Consider the following 15,617-nt stretch of genomic DNA (forward strand, 5'->3'; position numbering starts at 1 on the left):
TTTGTTTTTTATTTTTTTTTAGATTCTTTTTTTTTTCTTTTTTTTTTTCATTTTCTTTTCGTTTGTTTTCATGCACAGTTATTCCCGCAGCGTGCACAGTAGGTCACCTTGTCCTCTCTCGTTCTTTATTCCCTATACCCTATCGATCGTTTTCCATTTAATATGTCTGGACACTTCACCAGCTACCTTTTTAGATCGTCTCCGTGGATCGAATAAAACTCGTGGTATTTATGTTACGGAATGTAAAAATGCGAACGGTATAATTAAATCTGATTGACGTTTGACTTTTGTAAAGTCAGCCCGCAGCTTCTACCAATCGCATTCAATACCGAAGTCGCCAACTGGGGAGATTTCGTGTCGGTGCCTTGCTCGATACTGAAGGGCGATATGCCCATGGATATATCCTGGTCGTTCAATGGTGTACCAATCGACACATCAAAAGACACTGCTATCACGATATCGAAAATCAGCAATCATCTCAGTACGTTGAGCATCGATGGCGTCTCGGCGAGACACGCCGGGGAATATGCCTGTTCCGCGTCGAATCTCGCCGGTGCCGTCAGTCGATCTGCGACTTTGACTGTAAACGGTACGACTCTCCATCTTTTTAAATCGCTCTCTTTTCTTTCTTCTTTTATTATAGCACCAAAAAATTATCTATTCCCGTCCCAGGTTCCATAGCGTTGCGGCCATCACTCTTTTTCTTTATACCGCCATACCAAGTTCCTCCTTAGCACCAATAATCAAGCGTTCATCGGTCTATTATAGCCTACCGTGAACATTTCTGGCGTGGCCAGACTCTTTCTATAGCTCTTTCCAGTTGCACCGCAAATCATACCCTTCGATTTTGGTGATGAATCCGCGAATTGGGGCGAGCTCGTATCGGTGACATGCTCGATAACGAAAGGCGATCAACCACTCGACATATCCTGGGCCTTTAATGGGACACCCATCGACATCAGCCGCGGATCCGACGTGGTGGTAGGAAGCACGAACAAGAAAAATAGCGTTTTGACCATTGAATCGGTCGCGGCTAGACACGCGGGAGAATACACCTGTTCCGCTTCGAATCGCGCCGGTGCTGCATCTCACACGGCTCTTCTCACAGTAAATGGTATTTACGCGCGTAAACTCTCGTAAGAATGATCTTTATCCTTAATCCACTTTCATCGATTATATTTTCCCTTCAACCTCTATATCTCACCACCTATCCAGTATTTCCGGTCGGATCAGATCACCTCACAGGATGTTTTTCTTTTCGTGCAATTATTTTGTTTTATTTAACGTTTCGACAGGCTTACTTGACGAATTCCTTTCTTAATTTTCATGATTTCCGTCTTTGATTTTTTTTCCATGCATCTCTCTATCGTACCGAACATAGGTCTAATAAACGAGACATCGGAGACGTGAGTAATCCGTGAATCAGACGCGAGAACCATCGCGTTCGGATCCGTGAAAAGTCAGCTGCTAACACGTACACGTTATCTACTTGCCTTTCGATCATCATCATCATCATCAACATCATCATCCATTCCGAAATCTCTTTCTCATCGCACCCTTTCGTCCGTGCTGCCGTGTCGTTCGCGCAGTCGCACCGCAGATTCTTCAGTTCAGTTTTGGCGACACCTCCCTCAACTCCGGCGAGATGCTGTCTGTTGCTTGCACGATCGTCAAGGGTGACTTCCCGGTGACATTGACCTGGACGTTCAACGATGTCCCCATAAACTCGTCCCAACACGATATTCATATCGTTACTAGTAAGAGGGTCAGCTTTTTGAACATCGACAATGTGGCTGCGAGACACGCTGGGACATACAAGTGCATAGCGACCAATGCGGCAGGCTCTGACAGTCATACGGCTGTACTCTCGGTGAACGGTACACCGCGCTTCCGTCAAAGATTTTACTACCTTGCAAACACTTTTAGTATTTATCCTCTTGTAAATTTTTTTGTAATCCGCAGTAAATCTACATAGAGTACTAATTCTTTGTTGGAGGTCAGAGTACATATTATGCATAAACGTATATATCTACATTTGTGTACTGCCGTTGTCTTTACGTTTACGTTCGACGAATACAAACGTGATTATTTTTGGATCGAAAACACGGCTCTAATAACATAGAAGAGACAACGGCAGGAAAAACGTAACACGATCCATCGTAAGAGACGATGGCACGCGTTACTCATTTTATTTTCTTCGTATTGCTTTATCATATATATACTTACATATATATATATATATATTTTTTAATGTCTTGAATATTTAAACAAGCCTGGAATCTGCTGTCGTGTTTCCACGTTTTCCAACATCCCACAACTCCCTTCTTGCGGAAGCTTCTTTCGAGGTATCCATGGCTACGTGCTAACGACGTAAATAGTATTTCAATATCGTGCTGCGTAGAGTGCACAGCTTTGAATATTCATAGACGTATGTACAACGACCACCAGCATTATCCCGAATGACATGTCGTCCGTAAAATTCTCCGTCTTCGTCATCTTTAAGACCGCTCCCTTCTATCTTCGACAGCTCCTACGCGTGTTTTCAGGATCTAGTCTGTTTTTTTTTCTTGGAGTTTTTATCAATTTACAGTGGCACCACAGATCGGGCCCTTCTCGTTCGGTGACGAAGCCGCAAACGCGGGAGAAATGGCGACCGTTCAGTGTGCCGTAATAAAAGGCGATCTGCCTGTTGACATCGTTTGGTCGCTGAACGGTCAGCCGGTCGACGTTACGGACGCGCAGACCAATCAGAATTATGATCGTCAGGATATTATCGTGAGCAGGAGCAACAAACGAGCCAGCACTTTGACGATCGATTCGGTCGCTGCAAGACACGCGGGCGAATATTCGTGTACGGCGAGCAACGCAGCCGGATCCGCCACGCACTCCTCGGTACTTTCAGTTAACGGTACGATTTGCCTTTTCCTTGTAAACTTCGAAATCGATTGACTGGGTGGTTGGTCGGTCGACTCGACAGTCTTGATAGTTCATCCAATACAAGAGTGGTGTGTGGTAGCCGACACTGAGGAACGAGGACTTGTGTGGTGTAAAACGAACAATTATCCCTTATCCTATACTAGAGATATTCTTTAGTTTACAACCAACTCTCACACGTTCCTTTCGATAGGTCGCTTCTGGTCAGGTCGAGTCAGGTAGTCGAGATCATTCACGATCATTATATCCTCGAACGTTATATCGTATAAGACAATGGAGAGTATCGTTCTCCCGATATAATTGGCAGTACCGCCGAGGATCGCACCCTTCGAAATGGCCGACAAGGCTGTCAATTCAGGAGAATCGGTATCAGCTGTTTGCACCATCGTCAGCGGTGATTCCCCGCTCGAGATCACTTGGGCATTAAATGGGATGCCGGTCGAGGAGAACCAACGAATCTCCGTGACGACCACCAAGAGGAACAGTCTTTTATCAATCGATTCGGCGAGTCCTACCCATGCTGGGACTTACACTTGTGTCGCTTCAAACGCAGCCGGAGCAACGACTTATTCCGCAGTATTAACCGTGAACGGTACTTTACAAAGATTGGATCAACCGACTCAGCTTAAGGAACGTCGACCTATCCAATCATCTTTCTTCCTGTCTTTTTCTATTCTTCCTCTTTTCTTTCTATGGGATTTTCTTCGGTGTCTTCCTTCCCCTTTTCCTCTTCCTTCTCGCTAGGCATATCTCATGATAAAGGCGCAAGGAACGAAAGGAAACGAAAGAGCGGTTGAGAAATATCGTGTGTTTGTTCACGCTTATTCCAGTCTCACCAGAGATCGCTCCTTTCGATATCGCGGAAAAGCCAGCGAACTGGGGAGATTCGATTTCCGTGGTATGCGCCATCGTGAAGGGTGACGTGCCAATCGAGATCTCTTGGGCGTTGAACGGCGAGCCGATCGATCCCGATCGCTCAGACATCAATATCCTCGCGACTACACGAAAGAATAGTATTCTCAGCATCGAGTCGGTCGCCGCAAGGCACGCGGGAGAGTATACTTGTTCAGCATCTAACAAAGCTGGAGCAACGAGCCACTCCTCGACTTTAGTTGTTAACGGTACGAGAATTGCCAAGTAGTCTTTGCATCCTCTTTTCATCCACCTACACATCTTCTTTCTTCCCATTTCTCCAATGATTCACATTGCCTTACTGTTTTCATTGATCTGACATCGGATCGGTCTTCTCTTTGGTGTCGAAACATCTTCTACGTATTAAGACGTCGCAGGAGGAGCATCAACGACGACGAGGATTATGTTAATAGATCGAAAAAATTATTCTTTTGCTCTTGATTTAGTCGCACCCGAGATAGCCCCCTTCGTGTTGAGCGAGAATCCGTCTAACTGGGGCCAAACCGTTACCGCGACTTGCACGATTCTTCAAGGCGATCAGCCCGTCCAAATTGAATGGGCTCTCAACGGCAAGTCGATCTCTCACGAATATCCCGACGTATCGATCGCAACCACCAAACGCGTCAGCCTGCTTACGATCGAAGCAGTCACTGCGAGTCACGCCGGCGAATATACTTGCATCGCTAGTAACGTGGCTGGTGGAACTAGTTATACAGCAACATTGGCTGTTAACGGTATAATAGATAACGTCTTCCGTTTATACGTTTTCGCTGCTCGTGTCTGCATGTCACGGATTAGTTCATGGTTCGACATTTTTCTTTATCCTTCTTTTATGTTCTCATATTATCCCTTCCTAATCCTCTTACTCCTTCTTATCCAATTGTTAGGGGAACAAATATTTTAGTCCGTCTTGTTTTTGCAGGTCTGTTGATCGTTCGTTAAGGAAGCAGATATTTTATATCGAACATTCAATCATTTTTGGATTAATCGAATAGTAGAAACGATATTTTTCATGATACTTTTTCATGATAGTCGCTCCGGTGATAATGTCTTTCGAAATGGGAGAAGGACCGACAAATTGGGGCCAAACCGTTACCGCGACTTGCACGATCCTTCAGGGTGACCAGCCTATTCAAATGGAATGGGCTCTCAATGGAAAGCCGATCTCTCATGATTATCCCGACATATCGATCGCAACCACCAAACGCGTCAGCTTACTTACAATTGAGGCAGTCACTGCGAGTCACGCTGGCGAATATACTTGCATCGCCAGTAATGCGGCTGGTGGAACAAGCTATACAGCGACGTTGGCCGTTAACGGTACAATAACGTCCTCCGTCTATACGTTTTCGCTGCTCGTGTCTGCACGTCACGAATTAGTCCATCGTTCGACATTTTCCTTCTTCCTCCTTTTGTTTTTCTTTGTACTCATCCTTTCCTAATCCTCTTTTTCCTTCTTATCCGATTGTCACTAAACAAACGTTTTAGTCTGTACAATTTAGACACAGGTCTGTGAATCGTTCTTCCTTAACGGAGTATAAAGAGATTTATACCGAATGTTTAATGTCTTTGGAGTAAATCGAATAGTAGTAACATTATTTTTGATACCATTTTTTCACGATAGTCGCACCGGTGATAATGCCATTCGAAATGGGAGAGGAACCAGCGAACTGGGGCCAAACTGTTACCGCGACTTGCACTATTCTTCAGGGTGATCAGCCCGTTCTAATCGAATGGGCTTTTAATGGCAAGCCGATCGCTCACGATTATCCTGACATATCGATCACAATTACCAAACGCGTCAGCTTACTCACGATCGAAGCAGTCACTGCGAGCCATGCTGGCGAATATACTTGCATTGCCAGTAATGCGGCTGGTGGAACGAGTTATTCCGCGACGTTGGCCGTTTACGGTACAAATACGTTATCGCTGCTCGTGTGCATGTAACGAATTAGTCCATCGTTCGATATTTTCTTTTTTCCTTTTTTGTTTTTCTTTGTACTCATCTTTTCCTAATCCTCTTTCTCCTTCTTATCCGATTGTCACCGAAACAAACGTTTTAGTCTATCCAATTTTGATAGGTTTGTCGATCATTCGTTAAGACAGCAGATATGGGGTAAATCGAATAGTAGAAACGATATTTTTGATATCATTTTTTCACGATAGTCGCACCGGTGATAATGCCATTCGAAATGGGAGAGGGACCAGCGAACTGGGGAGACACCGTAACCGCTACTTGCACTGTGCTGAAGGGCGATCGTCCTGTACAAATTGAATGGGCTCTCAATGGTGAACCGATTTCTCGCGATCGTTCGGACGTATGGATTAGTACCAACGAACGCGTTAGTCTACTCACGATCGATGCAGTTACAGAGAGACATGCCGGAGAGTATACTTGCACAGCCAGCAACGTTGCTGGTGGAACCAGTTATTCCGCATCCTTGGCTGTGAATGGTAGAGCGATTTCTGCGTTTCACTTAGTTTTTCTAGTTTTTTTGTAGCATCCATGCATGTATGGAATCGTTGGTTGCGTTCATTTCAGCGGATAAACAATACAAATACGATCCTTTGTTCTATCCTTCATTTAACACGTTCGCTTTGGAGATGGTGCTCTAACTGTTTCACAAAATAAAATCCTTTCAACAGGTCCAGAATCTTTGATTGATCGTGTCAGGATAATTTAGGTTCTCTCTCGCTCTATCTCTCTTTCTCTTTTTTCGATAGTGAATTTGTAAAGAAACATCGATCGTTCGTGCCATTATTATGATCTTAGATTCACGATTAACGTTGTCATTTTAGTGGTACCCCATATAGGTCCTTTTTCGATCAGTGACGGTCCTGCGAATTGGGGCGACATGGTCTCGGCGACGTGCTCCATCATGAAGGGTGATTTTCCCGTAAACATTGTTTGGAAGTTTAACGACAAAACGATAGGCCCGGACGATTCAGATATCACGATAACGAAGATCAATAGACACATGAGCGCATTGAGCATCGAGTCGGTGACTGCAAGACACGCGGGCGAATATACTTGCGTCGCCACGAATCGAGCTGGCAATGCCACTCACTCGACCACGCTGGCTGTTAACGGTACCAATCTTTTAAAAGCACGCTTGCACGACAATTAAACGTGTTTTGCACAGCACATACCCGTCTATTGTCCTTTCATTGATCCTGATTTTTTTTTTTACCATAACACTATTAATTCTGTTGACAAAAGTGCTTTTTTAGATTCGGTGGTACACGATAACGAAATTCAAAGTATGCAAATAGAAATTTTGCTATTCGAAAAATTGTAACTTACTTGTTATCTAATCTTACTTAGAACAAAAACAAAAAATGCTTTTCGATTAACGACAAGCGTGTTCTATTAAATATCTACCCATCCGTCGTCCTGTCATTGATCCTGATTTTATTTTACCATATAAGACTATTTATTCGCTCTTGAAAGAAATACCTTCTTGGACTCGAAGACACACGATAAAGAAAGTTAAGTCATTTGAGTAGGCATCTTGGTATTCGATGAGTCTTATTGGACTTGTTTAGAGCAGAAAAATGTTTTTCGATTGACAACAAGCATATTCTATCAGTTGCACCACAGATCTTTCCCTTTTCGTTTGGCGACGAACCGGTGAACTCGGGCGAGGCGATATCGGCCACCTGCTCCATTCAAAAAGGAGACTTCCCGATGGACATTTCGTGGGCCTTCAACGGCGAGCCGATAAACGACGAACATAGAGATCAATTTGTTATAACGAAGAGTAAACGTCTGAGTGTATTACAAATCGATGCCGTTGCCGCAAGACACGCGGGAGAATATACTTGCACAGTCTCGAACAATGCCGGTGCTTCCAGTCACATGGCTGTTCTAGCTGTGAACGGTAATGCGCGTGCATGTCTCGTACGGGCACGTCTCTGTCTCTTTCTCTCTCCTTCTTTCTCTCTCTCTCTTTCTCTTTCTCTCTTTCTCTCTTTCTCTCTCTCTCTCTCTCTCTCTCTCTCTCTCTCTCTCTTTCTCTCTCTCTCTCTATTTCTGTTTCTCACTAGTGACCTTAGTTGACCTGTTCGCGAAGATAAGATAACTCGTATCCTTTCGCTATCCTTTCCATTCCTCGTTATCGTAAATTCACGATCATTTAACTTCCAAGTCCATTCTCAAAACTTTTTTCTATATCATATTAGGAATATATTGGTAGGCCTAGGCGAGCAGATTCAAGGATTACTTTCATCAATCAGTCGTGACAATACGTCAAACGTCTTGTTATCTTTTTAGCTCGTTCATTGCTATTGATAATTTCGTTTAGGATTGCTAAGCCAGAATAATTGTTATACCTTTGAAAATCACTTACAGTCGCGCCACAAATAGTACCGTTTTCGATCAGCGACGAGCCTGCAAATTGGGGAGAGGCGGTCTCGGCTGTTTGTACGGTCGGAAAGGGTGACTTACCGATTGAGGTTTCGTGGGCTTTAAACGGTGAGCCCATTAACGACGCCAATCACGGAGACGTTTCTATATCGAGCACTGGAAAACGGGTCAGCCTGATGACGATCGAGGCCGTAAGCGCGAGGCACGCCGGGGAGTATACTTGTACAGCCTCGAACGCAGCTGGAGCTACTAGTTATTCGGCTGTGTTAGCAGTAAACGGTACACAAAGGGGCTCGGATACTTGTTCCTTGAATTGAGATAATAGAAAAATGCATAGAACGATGTGTTTACTCTGCCATTTAATTCGCGTGCACACGTAATTAGCTACTAGAAACATATCGAAGCGACAATGCTTTCTTTTCTACTAATGTTTGAACAAATCGCATCTTCCATGAATGTAACACGATTCTTACGATTGCAGTGCATTTTCTGTTTCACCTTTGAAACAATCAACACGTTTTTCTTTGGTTCTTCCAAAAACCATCTCCTGCGTCCTTTCTATATCACCTTTCTCCTTCATTATCCAAGGACGTATGAAAACGTGCCCGATGAGAGATTGATCAGCGTTGACGATCTTTTTTAGTCGCACCGCAGATCGCGCCCTTCTCGATCGGGGATGAACCGGCTAATTGGGGAGAGCAAGTTTCGGCGATTTGTAGTATCGTCAAGGGTGATTCACCGATCGATATTCAATGGAGCTTAAACGGCGAACCGATCACTGCTCGCACGCATCCAGACATAACGATCCAGAAAACAGGCAAAAAGACGTCTCTACTGACCATCGACTCTGTAACCGCGCACCATGCTGGCGAATACAGTTGCGTCGCGAGCAATTTGGTTGGATCCGTCACTCGATCGGCCGTTCTCTCGGTTAATGGTATTTGAAAGGCATTACAACAACAACAACGTTAAAAGCGTTAAAAGCATCGCACAATGCATCCAAACTTTCCATTTAGCAGCACTCTCGTACCTCAAGATTCCATCCCTATACCATTACCTATCTCCAGCGTTATGAAAAAATCGGTTTGTTGAAGAAATTCTAAAAGGAATATTTCTGATTATCTCATCCCTGGACTAGGCCTTGAAAGAAGGATTCTTTCGAAGAAAATAAGATATCGTTTTTAATCGTCGTTCTTTTTTTTCTCGCGAGAGTTCATTGATGTCTTTGAGCACATGTTACTGTGCTTATTCTTTTCTTGCTGATTCGTGTCACAGTCGCACCGCAGATAGCACCGATATCCTTCGGCGAAGAACCGGTCAACGCAGGTGACTTAGTCTCCGTGCAATGCGTCGTTACCAAGGGCGACTCTCCTCTGGAGATCACTTGGACGTTCGACGGTCGTCCTATAAATCACGATCGAATGGACGTGATTGTATCTGATTCCGGAAAACGCGTGAAGCAATTAACCATCGAGTCCGTCGCTGCGAGACATGCCGGGGAATACACCTGTGTTGCATCAAATGCGGCTGGTTCAACGTCTCATTCGGCCAAGTTGGACGTCAACGGTACACGTACTTCCTGATCTTGCATCAACGATCCCAGCATCTTTCTAATAACTTCCTTCTGCATTGCTTCCTATCCGACGAAACACATTCCTCTTCACGCTCTGTACGCGCTCTATGTTTTCCTTATCTACCTTCATTCTTCTTTCTTTATCAAATTCATTTCTTTCTATTCCTTTCTTTCATTTCAATTTTCTTATCTTTCGTATATTCTCATTTTTTATTTAAACTCGTTTAACGAGTTGAAAAATACCATGGGGTGTGAAAAAGGACGAGAATTATTGGAAACTGAGAAATCAAGAGACTGAAGAACAGAGAATTTCTAAAAGGATATAGAGCAATTATTGGGAACGAGATATCGCGAGATTAGCGAGGCAGTTTCTTCTTTTCTACTTTATTTCTATTTCCAGTCATTCCGAAATTGTTGCCATTCTCGTTCGGAGAAGAACCGTTAAACTCGGGTCAAGTAGTAACGGTACCGTGCGCAGTGGTCGAGGGCGATCAACCCTTGAAGCTCCGTTGGACCTTAAACGGTCATGAGATCTCGCCACACTCTGGAATCTCAGTACTGGATCTTGGCGGAAGAGGCGCCATACTGAGCATAGGATCGGTCCTGGAAGCTCACGCAGGAACTTACACGTGTATCGCGGAAAACCATGCCGGAAGGCATGAGCTTTCGGCCGATCTGATCGTCAATGGTGCATAACGATCTCTCTTTTTTCGTTTCTCAATTCCTTCCTATATTTTCAGTGCCTTAGTTCTAAAGATTTTTCGTGGAAAAAGTCACAAAGAGAATTATCCTCTACCAACTCCTAATCATTTTTTCAGTCCTATAGACCAATACGAATCCACTCGCGTTTCCCTTTTGATTTCTTCTTTCTCTTTTTCTTCTTCATCTTCTTCTTCTACTTCTTCGTCTTCTTCTTCTTCTCGAACACGATCTTATTCTCAGAGAAAAGCATAGGTTCGTTGAAAAAGTGGGTTAACGAGAGATGTTGGCTTTCCTTTGAAAAATACGCTAAATTAATGACGTTTGTCTCGTCTCTCTCTCTCTCTCTCTCTCTCTCTCTCTCTCTTTCTCTATTTTCTTTGGCCTTTCTATTGCTTTTTTCTCTTTGCCTATTTTCGACAGTCTCCCCGCATCTGCAGCCGTTCTCGTTCGATGAGGCCAACTCCGGTGATCTGATAATCGTCCATTGCGCGGTCGTGAAGGGGGACACGCCGATTTCGCTCAAGTGGTTGTTCGAGGGACGCCATTTAGAAGTAGGAGATGGAGTGGGTATCACCGCGTTGGGGGATAGAGTATCGGCCTTGACGATACCGGCCGTAAGGGGAGAACATGCCGGAGAATATGCTTGTGTCGCCGATAATCCAGCCGGTCGTGCTAGGCACAGTGCACATCTCAAAGTGAACGGTACAGGAAATAACAGAAACGAACGTAGAGGAAATACGCGGCCAGCATGATCGTCGTTGATATTATTACGTGTATCTATCACGCGCTAGTCGAAAATCTGTCGAATTTGCTATGCAAAAGAATGCGAACGAAGATGTTTGAACGGGAAACTAACGTGATTACTATTATATTTTCTGTCTGTGGGGTTGTAGCTCGAGTAGCAATCGATATTAATGAAGATAATATATATATGTATATATATATATTTATATTGTAATAACGTTAACAATAATGCATCGTACCTCGTAAGAAATTGTACTACTTGCTCTGTCTGTCGTGTAGTAGTACATAAATACACATGAAGATGTCTGGAAAGTTTACGTTTGCCCGATTCTCCATTCTCAACTCCCCCATGACTCTCTCTCTCTCTCTCTCTCTCTCTCTCTCTCTCTCTTTCTCTCTCTCTGTCATTCTCTCTCTTTCTCTCTCTCTCTCTTTCTCTCTCTCTCTCTCTTTCTCTACACAATTATATCTCCTCCTCGTTAATACAGAGTTTGGTAGGTTGAGTTTTCAAGTCGGGAGCTTTATCCTTTTCTTTTCTCGAGTTAAAATCGTCGCGAGGCCAATGAACAACAACACATCCTGACTCTCGTTTTTTTCACTTTTTCCGTTATGCAATTTCTTCGTTAGTTAGTTTCAACAATATCGGAGAGCAGCAAGCGTATTATGAAATGAGAGAAGCTAACGGAGACAGAAAACGGAGAAATGGAATCGCTGAATCGGAAGAAAGAAGCAACGAACAAATAAATAAAAAAAAAGGAAAAGAAATAAAAGAAAAAAAAAGAGAAAAGAAAACATAAAAAAGGAGAGGAAAAACACGTCGAATCGTCGTTAAAATCGCGTTAAAATCTGTCGTCGTGGCCGGTTTACCTAGAGCCTCTACTACCGTTACATATTCCAGTCTTACCACGGATCAGTCCTTTCGATTTTGGGGATCGACCGATCTATGCCGGACAGGCTGCTCAGCTAGCGTGCATGGTACCGGTCGGCGACACACCAATCGAGATCACCTGGACCTACGAGGGTCAACTCTTGTCGCAATACATGGGATACAGCGTCGGGAAACTCGGACCACGAACGAGTATACTTCTGATCGAGCCAGTTACCCCAGACCACGATGGACATTACGCGTGTGTCGCTAGTAATCCGTCGGGAAGGGCGGTGCACGAAGCCACGTTACGAGTCCACGGTTAGGGCCCAAGAGTTAAAGGGAGCATTGAAATCGTGATAATGATAATAATGCTAATTGACCATATAAATAACGATATATACATATACATACGTACATATATATATTATATTATATTATACTTATATATGCGTATATTGATTTTGATAATGAGCGACATGATGATTGATGATCACTCGGAATGACAGCAAATGATAATAATAATATCGCGTCGGTTACCGCGACATTTTATGACTGCAGGCTTTATTGATGCATCTTCGTCGTTGCTGAAGCTGTCCTGTTGTGTACAGAGCGTTGCTTTCGTCACCGGGGATGACATTCTCGTCTGCATTGTCCCTCTCTTCTTTCTCTCTTTCTCTCTCTCTATCTCTCTCTCTCTCTCTCTCTTTCTTTCTCTATCTCTCGCTCATGTTTTTTTTATTTTTTTATTCATTCCTATGTTACTTGGTTTGTAATTTTTCTTTCCGCCATTTATCTTTCTCTCTATATTTTTTATTTGTCTATATTATTATTGTTATTATTGTTGTTATTATTATTATTATTATTATTATTATTATTATTATTATTATTATTATTATTATTATTATTATTGTTATTATTATTATTTAGTTTTTATCTTATACGCTACAATTTCGAGTCCACAAGCTTAAAGCCGAGCGTTAAAGATCAGGTAGATCGATCCGAAACCTCCGTCTTCCTCAAGCTTAACAACGGCCTCTCCTTGTGTCTGCCGTTCGTTTAAATTTCGCGCTTAAATCTCGTTTCATTTTTTCTCTTGCGCCTTCCTCGTCAACATTTGTCGACGATCCTTTCGTTGGCTTTTTGATTTTGCCAAGAAAGATCGTGAAAAGTATTGTATATCTCTCTTTCTCTCTCTTTCTCTCTCTCTCTATCTCTCTCTCTCTCTCTGTCACTACACACAAACATGATGAACACATCACGTCGTACTCTTCTTTGATCTTCATCATCCTCGACATATATATATATATATATATCATCACTCTCGAATATCGCGCACACGAATATCGCGAGGTTTCTGATAGGTTTTGTTAACTCTCTCGTATTGTTTTGTCGTCGTTTCGTCAGAACGTCGATCAAGTTAGTAGTTCGTCGTACACCCCCACATTCGCGAGCCACAACGCGTCCCAGCTCCAAAGACGACCGACCGACCATTCAAGCACCCCTCGGAGTGTTTCCGAGATTCGTTCCAACCCTTACTCCTTAAGGCACCTTTCCACACCAGCCTTACCTTGCCTTCACCTCACATGTCTCGCCTCGTTCATTTTGTACGTGCATGAGAAGGAAGTAGTCTGTAGTGATACATGCATGCTTTTCTCTCTTTCTCTTTCTTTATCTATCTCTAACTATCTCTACCTTTCTCTCTAACTCTTTCAGTCTCATTCTCTCTCTCTCTCTCTCTCTCTCTCTCTCTCTTTCTCTCTCTCTCTCTCTCTCTCTCTCTCTCTCTCTCTCTCTCTCTCTCTCTTTCTTCCTTTCTCTCTTGTAGCCCTTTTTACTCCGAGTAGGAACATGAAATATGGTCTTAACATGATTTCTTAATGCGGTACAGCATGCAAGCCGTGCTTAAGTACATACATTGTAGAACTTCTTGCATGCATTCTCAGTGAGCTCCTTCAGCAGCCTTTCTTCGTCGATCTTCATACTCTCGATTCATGCTAGTAGATACCCGCATAGTCACATCAAAGTCCCGTATGCTTTTATTAATAGTTTGATCTGCTCGTTGCGGTAGCGGAAGCGAATCGATGTTTGCATGTAATAAACGTGATCCGATCTGTCCTGGATCTTTTTGTTCGCCTGCTTTTATGCAGGTAGGATTTAATTTAAACGAAATACTTTCATGAAAATATCATATATTTGATAATTTAATTGAGGAAAGATCTAGGACGATGGAACGATTTGCTTCCGGTTTACTGTTATAAGAGATTAAGCGAAAAGAACGCAGCGTTAATCGATTTATTTTGTCACAGTGCCACCTCGTTGGATTCTGGAACCTACCGATAAAGCTTTCGCACAAGGCTCTGATGCACGCGTTGAATGTAAAGCCGATGGTTTCCCGAAACCCCAGATCACATGGAAGAGAGCTGCTGGTGAGTATTTTAAGTTTAAGTTTTAGTTCTCTGAGCTTTTACGGATCAGCAGTAATTATTTATTTTGAATTTCATGAAATAGGAGACACCCCTGGCGATTATACTGACTTGAAACTGAGCAATCCTGACATTAGTGTTGAAGATGGAACCCTCTCGATCAATAACATTCAGAAGACCAATGAAGGCTATTATCTTTGCGAAGCTGTTAATGGTATTGGAGCTGGACTTTCTGCTGTCATCCTTATCTCTGTTCAAGGTAAAATTTTTCTCTCTTTCTTTTTTTTTTTTACTATTTGTACCTAAATTGTTTGCTGATCTCAAGACGATTGATAATTACAGCACCTCCTCACTTTGAGATCAAGCTCAGAAATCAAACCGCACGACGTGGTGAACCAGCTGTATTACAATGCGAAGCACAAGGCGAGAAACCAATTGGCATTTTATGGAACATGAACAACAAGAGACTCGACCCGAAGAGCGATTCGCGTTATACCATCCGAGAAGAGATTTTGGCTAATGGTGTTTTATCTGACCTTAGTATCAAGAGAACTGAAAGGAGTGACTCGGCTTTGTTTACCTGTGTTGCAACGAATGCTTTCGGCAGCGATGATACCAGCATCAACATGATTGTTCAAGGTACGATTTTTAAAGTTTCAAAATTGTATATCTTAATCGATAGTAAAGAAATTTTGACCAATATGATTTCCTTGCAGAGGTACCGGAAGTTCCTTATGGTCTTAAAGTATTGGATAAGTCTGGACGTTCGGTTCAATTGTCATGGGCAGCTCCATATGACGGAAATAGTCCTATTAAACGATATGTTATCGAGTATAAAATCAGCAAGGGCTCCTGGGAAACCGATATCGATAGAGTACTTGTGCCTGGCTCTCAACAAAACGTAGCTGGTGTGTTCAATCTGAGACCTGCCACGACTTATCATCTTCGTATTGTAGCTGAGAACGAAATTGGGACGTCTGACCCATCTGACACCGTAACTATCATCACTGCCGAAGAAGCTCCAAGTGGCCCACCAACTTCCGTCCGAGTCGATGCTCTTGATCAACATACTCTCAAGGTAACTATCTCGAAATT

General features: G+C 43.1%; 1 protein-coding gene across 50 annotated transcripts in view; it reads left to right on the top strand.

Moving 5' to 3' along the window:
- Positions 1–15,617, top strand: part of LOC122634895 (Down syndrome cell adhesion molecule-like protein Dscam2) — a 69,035-nt gene that overhangs the window by 43,022 nt on the left and 10,396 nt on the right. For 16 of the 50 annotated variants that reach the window (XM_043824451.1, XM_043824462.1, XM_043824655.1 and 13 more), the window contains 5 exons: positions 2,591–2,908; positions 14,406–14,525; positions 14,608–14,781; positions 14,865–15,161; positions 15,239–15,600. In XM_043824451.1, coding sequence (XP_043680386.1) covers positions 2,591–2,908; positions 14,406–14,525; positions 14,608–14,781; positions 14,865–15,161; positions 15,239–15,600 — 1,271 coding nt within the window. Of the gene's footprint in view, positions 1–820; positions 1,115–2,590; positions 2,909–3,764; positions 4,056–4,292; positions 4,581–7,436; positions 7,728–8,197; positions 8,492–9,487; positions 9,779–10,185; positions 10,474–14,405; positions 14,526–14,607; positions 14,782–14,864; positions 15,162–15,238; positions 15,601–15,617 lie in introns of all 50 variants that reach the window. The other 34 variants (XM_043824538.1, XM_043824529.1, XM_043824545.1 and 31 more) reach the window with 8 other exon arrangements.

Source organism: Vespula pensylvanica, chromosome 1, assembly GCF_014466175.1.
Source record: "Vespula pensylvanica isolate Volc-1 chromosome 1, ASM1446617v1, whole genome shotgun sequence".
Classification (NCBI taxonomy): Eukaryota; Metazoa; Arthropoda; class Insecta; order Hymenoptera; family Vespidae; genus Vespula; species Vespula pensylvanica.